Raw genomic sequence first — 20,983 nt, 5'->3', positions numbered from 1 at the left:
TGTGTTGTGCTTGTTTTAGTGTTGGTCAGGACGTGAGCTGGGTGGGCATTCTATGTTGTGTGTCTAGTTTGTCTGTTTCTGTGTTCAGCCTAATATGGTTCTCAATCAGAGGTAGCTGTCAATCGTTGTCCCTGATTGAGAATCATATATAGGTGTCTTGTTTTGTGTGGGGATTTTGTGGGTGGTTGTTTCCTGTGTCAGTGTTTGTGCCACACGGGACTGTGACGGTTAGTTTGTTTGTTATTTTGTATTGTGTATAGTTTCGTGTATATTAAATCATGGAAACTTACCACGCTGCACATTGGTACTCCGATCCTTCTCGCCTCTCCTCGTCCGAGGAGGAGGAAGAGCTAGACTGCCGTTACACTGTGCATGGCTGCATCTCACTGTAGTAGGATGTTTGTGTTATTTGGATCTCCGTTCGTCTTTTGTTTACTGTGTTTGTTTACTGTTAATGTAACTAGCCCAAATATAGATTGTGTCATGCCTTTATCAATCGGATATTTGGCTTACTAGGCCTCTTTGATACCACTGTTTTGTTCTTTTCACATTCATTTGTTTGCACTCGCAGTTGTGTCGATATTCTAAGCCAAACTGCTATTCAGTATTTTTGTTTGCATGTATGAATAACTAGCTACTACTTTCCACATTTAGTTTCCATTATTTTGATAAGACAGCTGTATGTACAGCTGCATTGACACAGGCTGTTTGTAATAGGTGAATTACCCTGTCTATTACCAAAACGGCCTCGCTTTAGTGTGTAGGGCGCTGTCCATTGTGCTGATACGGCGCAGCGGAGATAGGCTACAGATTTCGCACCAACCTGTAATTATAAAGCACTCAATCAATGGTCTCGGAGTCTCGGCATTTAACTTTATGTTTATTGTGGTATAACGTGATATAAGCGGAATTCAATATATTTCCAATGCAAGAACCCCCCAAAATTGTGCCCCCTCACCGATTCCAACTGCCTCCTTAGTCACTTTATCCTGGCGCCGGGTCTGTTGCCCACGCCTAGTCTACAGTAAGGTGACATCATCAAAGATGGTGGATAAATGAAGATAGTTCACTCAGGCCGTTTACCATTGAAAAAAAAGTTATGTTCCGGTCTCCTTAATTGGGCGTTTCCCATAGACACCAATGCAATAGCATCTGGGTCTCGTCTACTCAGTACCTTGACTTTCATTGAACCCCAAAAAAACAGCGAGTGGGTTGTCTCGCTTCCTCTTCCGTCTCTGACATAGGAACTCTTTAGAGACCCACAATGCCTCGGGTTTGACATTGATGACAGCGCACTTCATGTACACATTGTGAAAACATGATCACTCTCGGCTCTCTGCACAGATTCCCTCTCCCAAACCCCCCCCCCCCCCCCCCCCCCCCACCATCCCCTCGCTCCCTAACATGCTTCTATAGCAATGGCACTTGCCTGTCAATCACGAATGGGCCTCAAACCACAACGCTGGTATGAAAAAGACATGCTATTAGGAGGCGTTTTCTCCGCTCATCTCCTCTAATCTGCTGAAGCCCTCTCTCTCTCACAGTAGCGGGTCCTACAGAAGTTTGATATTCTGTACTCTGTGAAAAATAATATACAGAATGGAACGAGCAGAGATTCCATCGTTTCTGTAGTTCCAGAAATAATGTTTTGTAAATTTGTGCCACGATACATTTTGTCAATGTGGAAATGCTCTAGGATATTATTTGCTAGAACTCTCAGCTTGTAAAAAGTGATGTAGGCCTACAATTCTCATTAAAACATATGTGCCCTAGAACGAAAGAACAATAAATATGACAAGGGGGCGCCAAATATAAAAATTGCATTGTGCTCTGAGCTTCAGTTATCACCCCTTTTCCAGGTTATTTTATAAGTGAAAACACATCCAGAGGTCTCCATTAAAATCAAGAACTAAATTACCCCACCTCTCTCTTCTTTCCTCCGAAACGTTTTTCTTATCTCCCTCTGGGTACTATTATCAACACTGTCAAATGGCTCCACAGAAAGCACTGCCTGGAAAGCACAATGACACTCCTCACTTTTACCTGCTACCTTGTCTGAAGGAGAAGGCCTTGGATCTCTTCTCTAAATGTACATTTCGCCTGACAGTGTTCCTACAGCTTAGACTCTGTCTCCGACACTCACTGTCTGAATGTGACTGTGCAGCAGAGTTTGGCTGGCTGTCAGTGAGCAGATGCCACTTGGAGACGGGAAGGGGAGAAGTGCCAACCGGCGTTAATTTAACGGCTAGGGTGACAGATGAGTCAAGATGAGTCGAACATTCTTCTTGATTCCGATGACTTTGCGAGGGAAGACATGTTTGTTTCTGTGACAGGCTATAATCACCACAGCCCTGATGGAATGCAGCACTGTAGCAACAGACCGGGTATCTATTGCCTGTAGTGATCATTCTAATGAGGTCACTTTGATAATGAAGTGGCAGTAGGCATCAGGGCTCTTGGGAATCAAGGTAGCACCACCCCCTCTCCTTTTGGAATCCCAATCCCTTTCGTATTTCATTATTTAGGACAGTCTAGTAGAAAGGAGACAGATATAGGGGTGCAGATGCAAACGATGCAAACGGCTCAAACATGTTTAGATCCCTTGGGGATATGGTCTGTAGTCGACAGAACTACCACCGTTTTTTAAACATCTTTTTTTATTTAAGTCGGCAAGTCAGTTAAGAACAAATTCTTATTTACAATGACGGCCTACCAGGGAACAGTGGGTTAACTGCCTTGTTCAGGAGCAGAATGGCAGATTTTTACCTTGTCAGCTCGGGGATTTGATCCAGCAACCTTTTGGTTACTGGCCCAACACCACTAGGCTACCTGCCGCCCACTAGACCAGACTGACACCATCCACTTCTACCACCTGTCTAAAAATCCACTCTCATACCCCTATAGCTCACACTCTCCTTATGACATACTTAGCTGTTATAATTCCCCCTGATACAGGGTATAAAAGACAGTAGGTTATGAAAGTAGATCTCTTTTTTCATTTTGTTCTATAGTTGAATCCAATATTACAGAAGTTGAGCGAGTTGGCAAAAAGTTAGAGGTATTAGAGGAAGTACAAAAAAAATGTGTTCCTCTGCCAGACCTTGATAGCTTTGACAACTGGGCTATGGATTATGGTTATTGTCTGCATCCTGTCATACAGTACTCAGTACTCTGGTGAAATTTAGGCTCTAGCTACTGTTGAATGGATCTTGAAAATGTGTTGCTTTGTATTGTGCAGTTCTCCTTCTGCTGCTACACACTTAAAATAGAAAGACTCAAAACACCATTGTGCAGTAAAACCATGAAAAGTAGTGCACCTAAGCCAAGATCTGGTGTTTTAATGTAAACCCAATGTAGGTGTTACGATACACTGGATGTATTTCAAAATAGAATGGAAGTACTCTGAAACACCAAAGTGGTACTTGAATCTGTATAATTGAGTTTTTAAGAGTGTTGTGAAAACACTTTTTGGTGTTTCAGTGCATGTAAAGGCTAGCATTAAAACACACAAAAAATGCTTTGCAGACTGTCTCTCATACAATCAAATGGTTTTGGACTGCAACTGGATTATCGCATAAATATTGATTGAGGACTTTCATGATGACACTGGGAATTGAATACTTTCCCTTGTGTAGACTTTGGCACTAATTATAGGCTTGTTCATAAAGTAAATCTTGTTTAAAATGGAGTCTGGAACACCGGTGCGTCACAACGGGTAAATAAAGGTTGGGTTTTGATTTGACGATGTCCATTTGCCCACTAACATGGGGTGAACAGCTGCGGTGATGACTCTCTATCCAATAGCAGCATAGATAGTGAGACAGATCTGCCTAGCAGCTCCGGCTTTGTTTACATAAGCCAACACGTCACACACTTTTTGAACTTGAGAAATAGCGCACCAAACACCTTAGTTAGGATGTAAAATTACGCAACTAAAACATCCTCTGCAAAATGAATTACAGACTCCTTGAGGTATCATAGATTCATTCTGGAGATTCTTTAAGAGAGTCAAATAGGCTTCCACATCTACAGTGTCTCATGGGGGACAAACATCATTAACCAAATGCAGAACCACACCTACAAGACTCAAATAAGTACATGAATGCATACTGTACTTATTAGTTATAATACCCTGCAAAGGAGAAGAGTGTTAGTCAAAGGCTTGGGCTGCAGTGCCTAAGTTGACTTTGCACAAAGTGGTATAGTGATTTGAACCAGTAATTCGATTTTTGAACATGTCTTGAGTTTGTAAAGAGATACAGTTTAGCTACTTTAAGCACCTTTTCAGGACAAGTTCCCAGTTGATATACCAAAAGCACTTCTCTACTACTAAGTATTCGTATTTTATACAGAGATCAGGGGTCGTTCTACATTGATGAATGGAACATTTTGATGGGCCATTTGTTGTATCAATACCTTAAAATTCCACAGTAAAAATGTCTGATTCGGTTATACGTTATAGATACAAGTGTGTAGTTGCTTAGTGAATAGGTTTCAAGATGCAACCTATTTTTGTTTTTGCAGCCTTGTCTGCTTAGTGCAGTAAGGTTTCGTCTCATAGGGGATTTGTGGCAGGAAATCTGACATTTTAAAGGACTGTATTTTTAGAGTGCATTAGTCCACAGCCAAATCATTGTGCATGCACGCTGTACTTATTAGAGTTACAATACCCTGCAAAGGAGAAGATTGTAGGCCAATGCCTTTGGTTGCAGTGCCAAAGTTGACTTTGAATAAAGTTGTATGGCAATTTGGACCAGTAATTACACTGAACAAAAAATATAAATGAAACGTGTGGTGTTTATCCCATGTTTCATGAGCTGAAATAAAAGATCCCAGGAATGTTCCATTTGCACAAAAAGCATATTTATCTCTAAACTTAAGCACAAATTTGTTTACAGCACTGTTAGTAAGCATTTCTCCTTTGCCAAGATAATCCATCCACCTGACAGATGTGGCATATCAAACAGCATGATCATTACACAGGTGCACCTTGTGCTGGGGACAATAAAAGACCACTCTAAAATGTGACCGATCGGCTCGATTCGGTCTTATGTAGCAAAATTTGAAATCTTTTTTTTTTTTTACATTGGATAAAAGTAGAGACTCAGAGCTAGAAAATGGTACATCATGCACTACAGTTATGGAACAATGGGAAAGTAATTCTCCTTTGAAAGTTGATCAACTTTTAAACTCACTTTTTAGAAAATGGCCTTTGAATGTTTTGCACCTACTGGAGAGCTCTTCTTTGTCTACATACATTAAGCATCGTTTACACCCCCTTAAGCTTTAGCCCCACCCATCTCTTTAACTTCTCTAGGATAGGGGGCAGCATTCGGTATTTTGGATGAAAAGCGCGCCCAAATTAAACTGCCTGCTACTCAGGCCCAGAAGCTAAGATATGCATATTATTAGCAGATTTGGAAAGAAAACACTCCGTTTCTAAAACTGTTTTAATCATGTCTGAGTATAACAGGACTTATTTGGCAGGTGAAACCCCGAGGACAAACCATTCAGAATTTGAGGTCACTCTCTTTTCAATGAATTTTCATTGGGAATTCAGACTTCTAAGCGACTTTCTTGCAGTTCCTATCGCTTCCACTGGATGTCATCAGTCTTTAGAAATTGGTTGAGGTTTTTCCTTTGAGAAATGAAGAAGTAGCACTGTTCAGAACGAGGGTAGAGGGAAGTGTAATCTTTGTTAGAGGCGCGTGACCTGAAAGCTCGCTACACGTTGTTTTCCTCCGTTATTGAACACAGTATATCCTGTCTTAAAATTAAAAAAAATACCTAAAGTTGTATTAGGAAGTAGTTTGGACAAAGCTTACAGGTAACTTTTGTAGTCATGTTGCGCGAGTTGGAACCGGTGTTTTTCTGGATCAAACGCGTCAAATAAATTGACATTTTGGATATATATCGACGGAATTAATCGAACAAAAGGACCATTTGTGATGTTTATGGGACATATTGGAGTGCCAACAGAAGAAGCTCGTCAAAGGTAAGGCATGAATTATCTTTATTTCTGCGTTTTGTGTCGCGCCTGGAGGGTTGAAATATGATGGTCTGTGTTTGTTTGCTGGGGTGCTATCCTCAGATAATAGCATTGTTTGCTTTCGCCGTAAAGCCTTTTTGAAATCTGACACGTTGGCTGGATTCACAGCAAGTGTAGCTTTAGTTTGGTGTATTGCATGCGTGATATCATAAGTTACATTTTTATAGTAATTTATTTGAATTTGGCGCTCTGCATTTTCACTGGATGTTGGCCAGTTGGGACGCTAGCGTCCCACATATCTAACTGGCTAACGTTGGCTAACTGGCTAACGTTGGCTAGCTTGCTAGCTACTTCCAGACACAAATGAGAGAACAGCTCACACTGACCATTTTACTTGCCCTAGCAGAGCTGGTTAGGCAGTTTTTATGTTATCCAGAGCGTTGGTGACTTGCAACTGTGCTACTGGCAACAATTGAAAAAAATTGCCACCGCTTACTGACACGGCCATATTCAACAAGTGTTTGTTAATTTGTCAGTTATTCTGCGCGCTGGCACACTCAGATGAGAGTGGTCTGAAATCAGATTAGATAGTAAGAGCGAATTTACCATCTATCAACAGTTGACGCAGTGACATCATTAACATTCTATTGAAATAGGTTCTTGCGTGGTAGAGTCATTTGTTAAGACATGTAGCTAGCTAAACAATGAACCATTATCAAAACTCATGATGTTGCTAACCAACCAGGTTCAATGTTAGCTAGCTAACACTACGCTTTAACTAGCAAAGAAAATGGCTCTGAGATACAAATAATATTACTACACAGATCATACACATAACATTAGCTAGCTGACCTAACAACAGTAGTGAAGCAGCCAAGCTAACTGGCTAATGTTGGCTAGCTTGCTAGCTACTTCCAGACATAAATGAGAGAACAGCTCACTCTGACCATTTTACTCACCCTGGCAGAGTTGGTTAGGCTGTTTTTATGTTATCTAGAGTGTTGCTGATGGCAACCGCCGCGAGCTGTCCAAAGACGCGAGCCTACCAGATGAGCTAAATTACTTTTATGCTCGCTTAGAGGCAAGCAACACTAAAGCATGCATGAGAGCACTAGCTGTTCCGGACGACTGTGTGATCATGCTCTCCATAGTCGATATGAGCAAGACCTTTAAACAGGTCAACATTCACAAGGCTGCGGGGCCAGATGGACTACCAGGATGTTCACTCAATCATCAGCGGGATGCACAATCATGCAATACACTGGGATTTTCCCCCAAAATATTGACGGAAATGTATTTTACTTGGAGATAATGAGAACAATCAGATTACCAGCTACCTAGTTGATAGGCCACAAAAACGTATATTATTCTCTTCTATTTCAAATATCGCTATCAGATAGGGCCTCTCTGAAACTTCTAATGTAGTTAGATATAAATCTGGCATTTTACAGTATAAAATAAACACTTTGTCTAGCATTGAAAAGTGGAATAATGTTTCACATAATCAAAAATTGTTGTATGGATTTATTTATACATCCAGAGAGATAAATTAACAGAGGCCCTACAATACAAAGAGAGAGAGAAACACTTTTTAAGAAAACACAGACCTTATTTATATATAGGCCTAATAGTACAAGCGATGACCCTGCAGTTATCAATTGGCTTACAAGGTGACAAAGTAACTTATTATCTAAAGGTTTTCACTCTAACATTTGAGAACATGTAATATTATTTAATATCTGATAGTCCATAACTGAGGTAATATGATAATGTGTGACTGTAAATAGCAAAGTCACGAACCAGCTAGACCAGGATAATTTAGTTACCAAGCTGTCTACCAGCCTGAGCTTCCAAATGTCATTACAGATAGCTAGCTATCATTATACGGGTTAGGCTTAAGGCTTAAAGTTAAGATACAGTACTTCTTGCAATCAACTGCCAGCAGGCTTACTATTTTTTATGAATCATAGATATCACCAAAAAAAGTAGATATTTAGCTATGTACGTAGTTAGCTAGCTAAGCTAATACTTACTATAGCTAGATAATTTGGGCATCATGCATTTTACTGGTAAAATAGCAATCATGTAGCAGCCCTCTTCTGCTTGGCTGGCTAGCTAGCTTCATATCTAATCACTAGCCAGTGTGTTTTAGCTAGGTCTAGCTCATACCTAATGACAAATGCTCTTCAAATTGTCAATGACTATTTTATTTTGTAAAGTTAGTAATGAAAACATTTACATAAAAAATATGAGAGCTAAATCAAATAGGCTAACTCCACTTTCAGTCACCATGCCAGAATTCACAATTTGCTCGCTCCTATTAATGAAGCATTGGTTTCAGTCGTTACCATGGATATTGAAGATGGCGCAACCCATACACCTCTAATAAACGTTGTTCGAGATCAAAATACTAAAAAGAGAGTTTTCTATGTTACAAGCACATGTTCAGTATTAGTGGATTGAATACATCTCTTTGCTCAGCTTAACTTCCTGAATTGCTTCCATTCCCCTTTAATATTAAGAAAAATATGTGAAAAAAGTGGAGATTGTCCCATCTTTTAAAATTCCACGTGGTATATTTGCATAGCTTAATCACGTATTCATTTTGCCTATTGAAATGTTTATTAATTGTATATTCATATGACAATTTATTAATATTAAAGTATTTGATAACCTAATTATGCATTTATGTACTATCATCATTATTGTTTCCCTTCAGAAAAACATGCATACATACATATTACATTACCCACCGACTGGCCAATCCTAACCAAACCCAAGAATCACCGATTAATGCCAAATGTACTGTCAACTGTCAATCATATCATCACTCAACTGTACTGTGATTCAATACACAGTACAGTTGAGTGATGTAGCCTTAGAAATAAGGTTCATGAAATCAATAACTTGCTAACATCAGATTACATTCATATATTAGCCATTTATGAGACTTGGATAATTCAGTTGATGATACATCAGTATCAATACAAGGATATAACATTCATAGAAAAGACAGAACTGCTTAAGGGGGAGGTGTTGCTGTATATATTCAGAGCCATATACCTGTAATGCTTAGAGAAGATCTTATGTCAAGTGTTATTGAAGTGTTGTGGCTGCAGGTTTACTTGGCCACCGAGTGCTAATAGTCAGTATCTAAAGAATATGTGTGAAATGCTTGATAGTGTATGTGATGTAAACAGAGGTCTACTTTCTTGGGGACCTGAATATTGACTGGTTTTCATCAAACTGTACGCTCAAAAGGAAGCTTCTTACTGTAACCAGTGCCTGTAATCTGGTTCAGGTTATTAAACAATCTGCCAGGGTGTTTACAAACACTACAGGAACAAGATCATCCACATGTACCGATAACATTTTTACTAATGCTGTAGAACTTTGTTCTAAAGCTTCAGTTGAAGTTGGAAGTTTACATACACCTTAGCAAAATACATTTAAACTCAGTTTTTCACAATTTCTGACATTTAATCCTAGTAAAAATTCCCTATTTTAGGTCAGTTAGGATCCCCACTTATTTTAAGAATGTGAAATGTCAGAATAATAGTAGAGAATTATTTATTTCAGCTTTTATTTCTTTCATCACATTCCCAGTGGGTCAGAAGTTTACATACATTCAATTAGTATTTGGTAGCATGCCTTTAAATTGTTTACCTCGGGTCAAATGTTTTGAGTAGCCTTCTACAGGCTTCCCACAATAATTTGGGTGAATTTTGGCCTATTCCTCCTGAAAAAGCTGGTGTAACTGAGTCAGGTTTGTAGGCCTCCTTGCTTGCACACGCTTTTTCAGTTCTGCCCACAAATGTTTTATAGGATTGAGGTCAGGGCTTTGTGATGGTCATTCCAATACCTTCACTTTGTTGTCCTTAAGCCATTTTGCCACAACTTTGGAAGTATGCTCTTGGTCATTGTCCATTTGGAAGACCCATTTGCGACCAAGCTTTAACTTCCTGACTGATATCTTGAGATGTTGTTTCAACATATCCACATTATTTTCCTTCCTCATGAAGCCATCTAGTACACTAGTCCATCCTGCAGCAAACACCCCCACAACATGATGCTGCCACCCCCGTGCTTCACGGTTAGGATGGTGTTCTTCAGTTTGCAAGCCTCCCCCTTTTTTGTCCAAACAAAATGATGGTCATTATGGCCAAACAGTTCTATTTTTGTTTCATCAGAACAGAGGACATTTCTCCAAAAAGTACGATCTTTGCCCCCATGTGCAGTTGCAAACCGTAGTCTGGCTTTTTTATGGCGGTTTTGGAGCAATGGCTTCTTCCTTGCTGAGCGGCCTTTCTGTTTATGTCTATATAGGGCTCGTTTTACTGTGGATATAGATACTTTTGTATCTCTTTCCTCCAGCATCTTCACAAGGTCCTTTGCTGTTGTTCTGGGGTTGATTTGCACTTTTCGCACCAAAGTACGTCCATCTCTAGCAGACAGCACGCGTCTCCTTCCTGAGCGGTATGACGGCTGCATGGTCCCATGGTGTTTATACTTGCATACTATTGTTTGTACAGATGAACGTGGTACCTTCAGGTGTTTGGAAATTGCTCCCAAGGATGAACCAGATTTGTGGAGGTCTACAATTTTTATTCTGAGGTCTTGGCTGATTTATTTTGATTTTCCCATGATGTCAAGCAAAGTGGCACTGATTTTGAAGGTAGGCTTGAAAGACATCCACAGGTACACCTCTAATTGACTCAAATTATGTCGGTTAGCCTATCAGAAGCTTCTAAAGCCATGACATCAGTTTCTGTAATTTTCCAAGCTGTTTAAAGCCACAGTCAACTAAATGTATGTAAACTTCTGACCCACTGAAATTGTGATACAGTGTATTATAAGTGAAATAATCTGTCTGTAAACAATTGTTGGAAAGATTAATTGTGTCATGCACAAAGTAAATATCCTAACCGACTTCCCAAAACTATAGTTTGTTAATAAGACATTTGTGGAGTGGTTGAAAATTGAAAACAACCTAAGTGTATGTAAACTTCCAACTTCAACTGTATATCCGTACCCATTGCAGTGATCACAATATAATGTCTATATCCAGGAAAGCCAAAGTTCCAACAGCTGGGCCTAAAATAGTGTATAATAGATCATACAAAAGATTTTGCTGTGACTCTTATGTGGATGATGTTAAAAAAAATTGTTGGTCTGATCTGATTAATGAGGAGTATCCAGACGCTGCACTTGATGAATTTATGAAATTGCTTCTTCTAATTATTGATAAACATGCACCTGTTAAGGATCCATGGATTGATGAGGAATTGAAAAACTGTATGCTTGAAAAAGATGGGGCTAAAGGAATGGCTAATAAGTCTGGCAGCTCATGGCTTACTTACTGCAAATTGAGAAATGATGTGACTAAACTAAACAAAAAGAAGAAGAAACTGTATTATGAAGTCAAGATCAATGATATAAAGAATGATGGAAAAAACCTTTGGAGTACTTTAAATGAAATTATGGGCAGAAAGACAAAATCAGCTCCATCTTTCATCGAATCAGATGGATTATTCATCACAAAACCATTTGCGGTTGCCATTTATTTTAATTATTATTTCATTGGCAAAGTGGGCAAACTTATGCAGGAAATGCCCACGACAAACATTGAGCAATTATATTCATGCATAAAAAAACTAATAATGAAAGGAAAGTAGTGCAAGTTAGAATTGTGTTAAATTGGTGTGGGAGTGGTGGGAAAATTATTGTTAACGATCAATAATGACAAACCTCCTTTCATTGACAACTTAGATGGAAAGCTACTGAGGATGGTAGCTGACTCTATAGCCACTCCTATCTGTCATATTTTTAATCTGAGCCTAGAGTAAAGTCTTTGTCCTCAGGCCTGGAGGGAAACCAAAAGAATTATGCGAGTGGTAAAGCGGCCTTCACTGGTTCTAACAGAAGACCTACTGTATAAGCTTGCTGCCAGCTCTTAAAACCTTTTGTCAATAGGGGGGCGCTATTTTCACTTTGTAAAAAATCGTGCCCAAATTAAACTGCCTCGTGCTCTATTCTTGCTTGTACAATATGCATATTATTTTTTACTATTGGATAGAAAACACTCAAGTTTCTAAAACCGTTTGAATTATATCTGTGAGTAAAACAGAACTAATTTTGCAGCAAACTTCCTGACAGGAAGTGAAAAATCTGAAATCAAGGCTCTGTTCCAGGGCCTTCCTATTCATTTGCTTGAAATCTATGGATATACATGCACTTTATACGCCTTCCACTAGATGTCAACAGGCAGTGGGAGGTGGAATGGGGTGTCTAGCTTGATCTGATGTCGAACAAGAGCTCCTGGAATGACGTGACCCCAAATTTCCTTTGTCCAGCAAGGCACGGGAAGGAACCCTGGATTGCCTTCTGAAAAGCTTTCGGTATAGTCGGCTAATATCTCCAGCTTTGATTTTATTTGATACATGTGATAATATCATCGTAAAGTACGTTTTTTCAATATAGTTTTATCAGATTATTGAACGTTTATCGGGAGTTTTGGCGTTTTCCGTTCTCTGCGTTTGGTGAAGATGGACATCTTTGCGCCACTTGGCTAGCTAAGGTTGCTAATTCGACAGGCGAAGAGGACATTCTAAAACCAAACAACGATTTATTCTGGACAAAGGACTCCTTGTACAAGATTCTGATGGAAGCTCAGCAAAAGTAGGAACCATTTATGATGTTATTTCGTATTTCTGTGGAAATTGTTTAGTACTATTTTCTGCACGCTATAACTTAAGCTGTATGTCGTACTAAAGTTATTTTTAGAATTCCAACACGGCGATTGCATTTGCTGTCCAACATGTATTTTTTAGTAAAGTTTATGATGAGTTATTTGATTAGATTAGGTGACTGTCCAAAATATCTCTGGATAATGCTATATTGTGTTTTCGCTGTAAAACACTTAAACAATCTGAAATATTGGTTGGATTCACAAGATGTTTATCTTTCATTTGCTGTACACCATGCATTTTTCATAAATGTTTTATGATGAGTATTTAGGTATTTCACGTTGCTCTCTGTATTTATTCTTGCTGCTTCGGTGCTATTTGTGATTGTAGCTGCAATGTAAAACTATGATTTATACCTGAAATATGCACATTTTTCGAACAACATAGATTTATTGTATAACATGTTATAAGACTGTCATCTGATGAAGTTGTTTCTTGGTTAGTGACTAATTCTATCTCTATTTGGTCAGTTTTGTGATAGCTACCTATGCGGTAAAAAAATTGTGAAAATATGCGGTTGAGTCTTTTGCTATTGTGGTTAGCTAATAGAAATACATATTGTGTTTTCGCTGTAAAACATTTTAAAAATCGGAAATGATGGCTGGATTCACAAGATGTATCTTTCATTTGGTGTCTTGGACTTGTGATTTCATGATATTTATATGCTAGTATTTACTTGTGGCGCTATGCTAGTCAGCTTTTTTACTGATGAGGATGCTCCCGGATCCGGGATGGTGACTCGTGAGAAGTTTTAACAAACTGTTGGAAACAATTTGTGTTTGACCAAATACAATGCTATTTCTCTGTAAAAAAATTAAAAAGACTTTCAGCATGCTTATAGAGAAGGGCACTCAACATGTACTGCACTGACACAAATGACTGATGATTGGTTGAAAGAAATTTATAATAACAAGATTTTGGGAGCTGTACTGTTAGATTTCAATGCAGCCTTTGATATTATTGACCATAACCTGTTGTTGAAGAAACTTAAGTGCTATGGCTTAGCAAACTCTGCCATATAGTGGATTCAGAGCTATCTATCTAATAGAACTCAAAGGGTTTTCTTTAATGGAAGCTTCTCTAATGTCAAACATGCAAAGTGTGGTGTACCGCAGGGCAGCTCTCTAGGCCCTCTACTATTTTTACCAATGACCTGCCACTGGCATTAAACAAAGCATGTGTTTCCATGTATGCTGATGATTCAACCATATACACATCAGCAAACACAGCTAATGAAGTCACTGAAACCCTTAACAAAGAGTTACAGACTGTTTTGGAATGAGTGGCCAGTAATAAACTGGTCCTGGACATCTCTAAAACTAAGAGTATTGTATTTGGTACAGATAATTCCTTAAGTTCTAGACCTCAGCTGAATCTAGAAATGAATGGTGTGGCTGTTGAACAAGTTTGGCAGACTTAATTACTTGGCGTTACCTTAGATTGTAAACTGTCATGGTCAAAACATATAGATTCAATGGTTGCAAAGATGGGGAGAGGTCTAGCCGTATAAAGAGACGTTCTGTTTTTTTGACACCACACTCCACAAAGCAAGTTCTGCATGCTCTAGTTTTGTCTCATCTTGATTATTGTCCAGTCATGTGGTCCAGTGCTGTAAGGAAAGACCTTGTGAAGCTGCAGCTGGCCCAGAACAGAGTGTCACATTTTGCTCTTAATTGTAATCAGAGGGCTGATATAAATACTATGCATGCCAGTCTCTCTTGGCTAAGAGTTGAGAAGAGACTGACTGCATCACTTCTTCTTTTTATAAGAAACATTAATGTGTTGATATTCCCAAATTGTTTGCATAGTCAACTTATACACAGCTCTGACACGCACACTTGTCCCACCAGACATGCCACCATGGGTCTTTTCATAGTCCCCAAATCCAGAACAATTTAAAGAAAACATACAGTATTATAAAGAGCCCTTATTGCATGGAACTTCCTTCCATCTCATATTGCTCAAATAAACAGCAATCCTGGTTTCAAGAAACACCTCGCACACAACGCCTCCCCCCTATTTGACCTAGATCATTTGTGTGTATGCATTGATATGTAGGCTGTGTGCCTTAAAAATATATGTAGTTCTGTCGTTGAGCTGTTCTTGTCTAATGATGTTCTGTATTATGTCATTCTGTATTATTTTTCATGTTTTGTGCGGACCCCAGGAAGAGTAGCTGCTGCTTTTGCAACAGCTAATGGGGAATCTAATAAAATACCAAAAAATCCAAAATCTGAACAATCTTCCATGCCATGTACCATCATTTGACTATAAAGACTCAGGTCAGAACATTAGCATAATTAATGACTGGTGGATCGCATTGAGCCCCGGGCTGAAGTTTTGTACAAGTTTTTCAGTCATTGCATGTATTTTCCTCCCATGAATGTGAAATACAATACCATATTTCTGTTGATTTTGTGTAATATTAATATGCTAAATACCTATATCAATATAAAAATGTGAAAGCCCTGTTAATGTTTGGTTATTTGATCATTTGAAAAGAAAAAACACATTTTGTACAATTTAATTATTATCCTGAACAAACCTATTAATTTGTTTATTCACAAAACTATATTTTCTTGTGTCCTTTGTTTGAGCATAATACTGTACATTTGACCTTTTAGAATTACAAATGAGGAGTTTATAAACACCATATAAGAGCAGGAAATATACATTAAGAGGAGGGACCTCCATTTACAGTATTGGAAAACTCCAGAAGAAGGGATCTACAGTGCCTTGCAAAAGTATTCATCTCCCTTGGCGTTTTTCCTATGTAGTTGCATTACAGCCTGTAGTTTAAATGGATTTTAATTTGGATTTCATGTAATGGACAAACACAAAATAGTCCAAATTGGTGAAGTGAAATGAAAAAAATTACTTGTTTCAAAGAATTCTAAAAAAAATCTGAAAAAGGAAAAGTGATGCGTCCATATGTATTCACCCCCTTTTGCTATGAAGCCCCTAAATAAGATCTGGTGAAAAACAATTACCTTCAGAAGTCACATAATTAGTTAAATAAAGTCCACCTGTGTGCAATCTAAGTGTCACATGATGTCACATGATCTCATTATATATACACTTGTTCTGAAAGGCCACAGATTCTGCAACACTACTAAGCAAGGGAAACCACCAAGCAAGCGGCACCATGAAGACCAAGGAGCTCTCCAAACAGGTCAGGGACAAGGTTGTGGAGAAGTACAGATCAGGTTTGGGTTATACAAAAATATCTGAAACTTTGATCATCCCAAGGAGCACCATTAGACCCATTATTAAAAAATGGAAAGAATATGGCACCACAACAATCCTGCCAAGAGAGGGCTGCCCACTAAAACTCATGGACCAGGCAAGGAGGGCATTAATCAGAGAGGCAACAAAGAGACCAAAGATAATCCTGAAGGAGCTGCAAAGCTCCACAGCGGAGATTGGAGTATCTGTCCATAGCCATGCACGCCGTACACTCCACAGAGCTAGGATTTACGTAAGAGTGGCCAGAAAAAAAGCCATTGCTTAAAGAAAAAGTAAGCAAACATGTTTGGTGTTCGCCAAAAGGCATGTGGGAGACTCCCCAAACATATGGAAGAAGGTACTCTGGTCAAATGAGACTAAAATTGAGCTTTTTGGACATCAAGGAAAGCGCTATGTCTGGCACAAATCCAACACCTCTCATCACCCCAAGAACACATCCCAACAGTGAAGCATGGTGGTGGCAGCATCATGCTGTGGGCATATTTTTCATCGGCAGGGACTGGGAAACTGGTCAGAATTGAAGGAACGATGAATGGCACTAAATACAGGGAAATTCTTGAGGGAAACCTGTTTCAGTCTCCAGAGATTTGAGACTGGGACAGGGGTTCACTTTCCAGCAGAACAATGACCCCAAGCATTCTGCTAAAGCAACACTCAAGTGGTTTAAGGGGAAACATTTAAATGTCTTATAATGGCCTAGTCAAAGCCCAGACCTCAATCCAATTGAGAATATGTGGTATGACTTAAAGATTGCTGTACACCAGCTGAACCCATCCTACTTGAAACAGATGGAGCAGTTTTGCCTTGAAGAATGGGCAAAAATCTCTGTGGCAAGACGTATCAAGCTTATAGAGACATACCCCAAAGACTTGCAGCTGTAATTCCTGTAAAACGTGGCTCTACAAAGTATTGACTTTGGGGGGGGGGGGGGGGGGTGAATAATTATGCACGCTCAAGTTCTGTTTATTTTGGTCTCATTTCTTTTTTTTTCACAAAAAATATTTTGCATCTCAAAGTGGTAGGCATGTTGTGTAAATCAAATGATACAAAACCCCCCAAAATCTATTTTAATTCCAGGTGGTAAGGCAACAAAATAGTAAAAATGCCAAGGGGGGTGAATACTTTCGCAAGCCACTGTACATTAGTTTATACTGGATAAAGCGTACATTTTCGTTAACTGTAATTTCGTTAGCATGTTCTAACATTCCGTCCATCTAATCAGTTTACAATGGTGTATTTTGTTTCAGTGAGAAACTCACAGTAATAGTTGTGTGTATGTACTGTGTGTGGGGGGGCCTTCGAAAAAATGTTTACACAGGTACTTGAGAAGGAACTCCTCTCACTGTGAGGCTGTCAGTGCGATATTGCAGATTATGTGAAAACAACTCATTTCATTCTTACCATGCTCAGAATTGATCGGATGAGTGACTTTGAATTAAGTGCTGAACGGGAAAAAACAACTGTTCAAGTCAAAAGAGCTGAACCGACAATACCGGTCGACCTCTATTAAGAGTTGGAGAACATGAGGCTTGTGATCTGAACCAACTTTCCTAAACACATGAACACTTTTCTTGTAGGTTAATCTAGTCTGGTGAAGCTAGATTGTAGTAGTGAGAAGGACGGGAGATCAACCTTCATGTTATTAATCAAACCAAAAATCTTCATACACTATACACTGAGTATACCAAACATTAGGAATACCTCCCGCACTCAGAACAGCCTCAATTCTTCGGGGCATGGACTCTTAAGGTGTCGAAAGCGTTCCAAAGTGATGTTGGCCCATGTTGACTCCAATGCTTCCCACAGCTGTGTCAAGTTGGCTCGATGTCCTTTGTGTGGTGGACCATTCTTGATACTCACGGGGAAACTGTTGAGCGTGAAAAACCCAGCAGTGTTGCAGTTCTTGACACAAAACAGTGCGCCTGACACATACTACCATACTTCATTCAAAGGCACTTAAATATTTTATCTCGCCCATTCACCCTCTGAATGGCACACGTACAATTCATGTCTCAATTGTCAAGGCTTAAAAATCATTCTATAACCTGTCTCCTCCCCTTCATCTACATTGACTTGAAGTGGATTTAACAAATTAGATCAATAAGGGATCGTAGCATTCACCTGTATTCACCGGGTCAGTCTGCCATGGAAAGAGCAAGTGTTCATGTTTTGTATACTCAGTGTATATGGGCTTCATCAGTTTATGCAGCAGTAGAGCCAAGCATTAAATGGTAGGCCTACATACATAGTTATCAGAAGGTTTACCAGAAGGTTGGGGGCCTGAAATTCAGATGGAGAATAGTGCAGTTATGAGCCCTTGAGCACAGTAAATAACCTGGTCTACTCCAGTGCAGAACATACTCAGCTAGAAAACAAATGGTAGAGTTGTGGAAGTCGCCTTGGATAAAATACACTAAGAAAAGAAACCATTAAACTCCCACATTCACTGGGTCAGTGGTGGAATGGGGCTTTGGGGCCTATGGAGCTTTTAGGGAAGGCCTCTAACCTGGATAAGCCGGCCTTGCTCCGTCTGCAGAGTGTTGAGCTCTTGTCCCAGGTTCCCCTGGCCTCGCCTCAGAGATTCGTACTCCAACTTAAGCTGGCTGGCGTGGCCCGATAGCATGGCCACCTCCTCAGCCAGCTTCACCAGCAGGGCTCGGTCCTGGCCCTTCACTGACTTCAGGTCCGTGTCATGGCCGGTCAGAGAGTGGAGCAGCGACGTCTGCACGGCCTCCAGCCGCATGAAGTTGTTGTTGTAGTCGGGGCAGTTGGGGTCGATGAAGATGTTGATGCGCGAACCATCGCCCCGTTCAACCGTCACCAGGGCGTTGCCCTCGTCGTGGTTGGTGGAGATGAGTGGGGGGCCGTCGTTGGTGCCGGGGGGTGGAGCTTGGTAGTGGTTCATGAGTAGGATGGTACCAGTTGCCATGATGGCCAGGAGGACGGCCACGAAGAACAGAATGGTGCACAGGAAATAGCTACAGCCCATCCTCTGGGGAGACAGGTGAGAGACACAGAGAGGAGAGAATAGCATGAGATTAGGACCGACTTTACACAAACAATTTATACAGGTTTTATAGAAAAATCATAAAGGCTTCATAAGCACTACATAGATGCTTCACAAATCATTTATAAGCAAAGTCACACTACACTGAACAAAAAAGATAAACGCAACATGCAACGATTTCAAAGATTTTATTGAGTTACAGTCCATGTAAGGAAGTCAGTCAATTTAAATAAATACATTTGGCCTTAATCTCTGGATTTCACATGACTGGGAATACAGATATACATCTGTTGGTCACAGATATCTTAAAGAAAAAGGGTAAAGGCTTGGATAAGAAAACCAGTCAGTATCTGGTGTGACCACCATTTGCCTCATGCAGCGCAACATCTCCTTCGCATAGAGTTGATCAGGATGTTGACTGTGGCCTGTGGAATGTTGTCCCTCTCATCTTCAATGGCTGTGCGAAGTTGCTGGATATACTGTAACGAGCTGGACTGGAACAAACTGTTGTACACTTTGATCCAGAGCATCCCAAACATGCTCAATGGGTGACATACAATGCATTCAGAAAGTATTCAGACCCCTTGACTTTTTCCACATTTTGTTGCGTTACAGGCTTATTCTAAAAATGATAACATTTTCCTCATCAATCTACACACAATGACCAACTGAAAACAGGTTTTAGATTATTTTTAATAAAGGTATTCAGAACCTTTGCTATGAGACTCTAAATTGAACTCAGGTTTCCATTGTTCATCCTTGAGATGGAGTCTACCTGTGGTAAATTCAAATGATTGGACAGCACACACCTGTCTATATAAGGTCTGACAGTAGACAGTGCATGTCAGAGCAAAAACCAATCCATAAGGTCGAAGGAATTGTCCGTAGAGCTTCGAGACAGGATTGTGTCGAGGCACAGATCTGGGGAAAGGTACCCAAACAATGTCTGCAGCATTGAAGGTCCCCAAGAACACAGTCGGCTCCATCATCCTTAACTGGAAGAAGTTTGGAACCACCAAAACTCTTCCTAGAGCTGGCTGCCTGGTCAAACTGAGCAATCGGGGGAGAAGGACCTTTGTCAGGGAGGTGACCAAGAACCTGTTGGTCACTCTGACAGAGCTCCAGAGTTCCTCTGTGGAGATGAGACAACCTTCCAGAAGGACAACCATTTCTGTAGCTCTCCACCAATCAGGCCTTTACGGTAGAGTGGCCAGACAGAAGCCACTCCTCAGGAAAAGGAACATAACAGCCCGCTTGAAGTTTGCCAAATGGCAATGAAAAGACTCAGACCATGAGAAACAAGATTCTCTGGTCAGATGAAACCAAGATCGAACTCTTTACCCTGAATTCCAAGCGTCATGTCTGGAGGAAACCTGGCACCATCACTACGGTGAGGCATGGTGGTGGCAGCATCATGCTGTGGGGATGTTTTCAGTGGCAGGAACTGGGAGACTAGTCAGAATTGAGGGAGAGATGAAGGGAGCAAAATACAGAGACATCCTTGATGAAAACCTACTCCAGAATGCTCAGGACCTCAGACTGGGGGGAAGGTTCACCTTCCAACAGGACAACGACCCTAAGCACACAGCCAAGATAATGCAAGAGTGGCTTCGGGACAAGTCTCTGAATGTCCATGAGTGGCCCAACCAGAGCCCGGACTTGAAGCCGATCGAACATCTCTAGAGAGACCTGATAATAGATGTGCAGTGACACCTCCCATCCAACCTGACAGAGCTTGAGAGGATCTTCAGAGAAGAATAGAAAAAACTCCGCAAATACAGGTGTGCCAAGCTTGTAGCATTATACCATCATACTCAAGGCTGTAATCGCTGAAAATAAGGGTCTAAATACTTATGTAAATGTCATATTTCCATTTTTTATCTTTAATAAATCTGCACTAATTTCTAAAAACCTGTTTCTGCTTTGTCATTATGGAGTATTGTGTGTAGATGAATGAGGGGGAAAACTATTTAATCCATTTTAGAATAAGGCCGT

At 40.1% G+C, this 20,983-nt stretch overlaps 1 protein-coding gene across 1 annotated transcript in view; it reads right to left on the bottom strand.

The window, feature by feature from the left end:
• LOC129825984 (fibrinogen C domain-containing protein 1-like) overlaps positions 1-20,983 on the bottom strand; it is a 165,777-nt gene that overhangs the window by 105,025 nt on the left and 39,769 nt on the right. The window contains exon 2 of the mRNA XM_055886203.1: positions 18,488-18,973. Within this exon, the coding sequence (XP_055742178.1) occupies positions 18,488-18,973 (486 nt within the window). The remainder of the gene's footprint in view (positions 1-18,487; positions 18,974-20,983) is intronic.

The sequence above is a fragment of the Salvelinus fontinalis genome, chromosome 28 (genome assembly GCF_029448725.1).
Source record: "Salvelinus fontinalis isolate EN_2023a chromosome 28, ASM2944872v1, whole genome shotgun sequence".
In the NCBI taxonomy this organism is placed as follows: domain Eukaryota; kingdom Metazoa; phylum Chordata; class Actinopteri; order Salmoniformes; family Salmonidae; genus Salvelinus; species Salvelinus fontinalis.
Note: the sequence above shows the minus strand (reverse complement) of the source record. Positions and strands in the feature narration are given on the sequence as shown.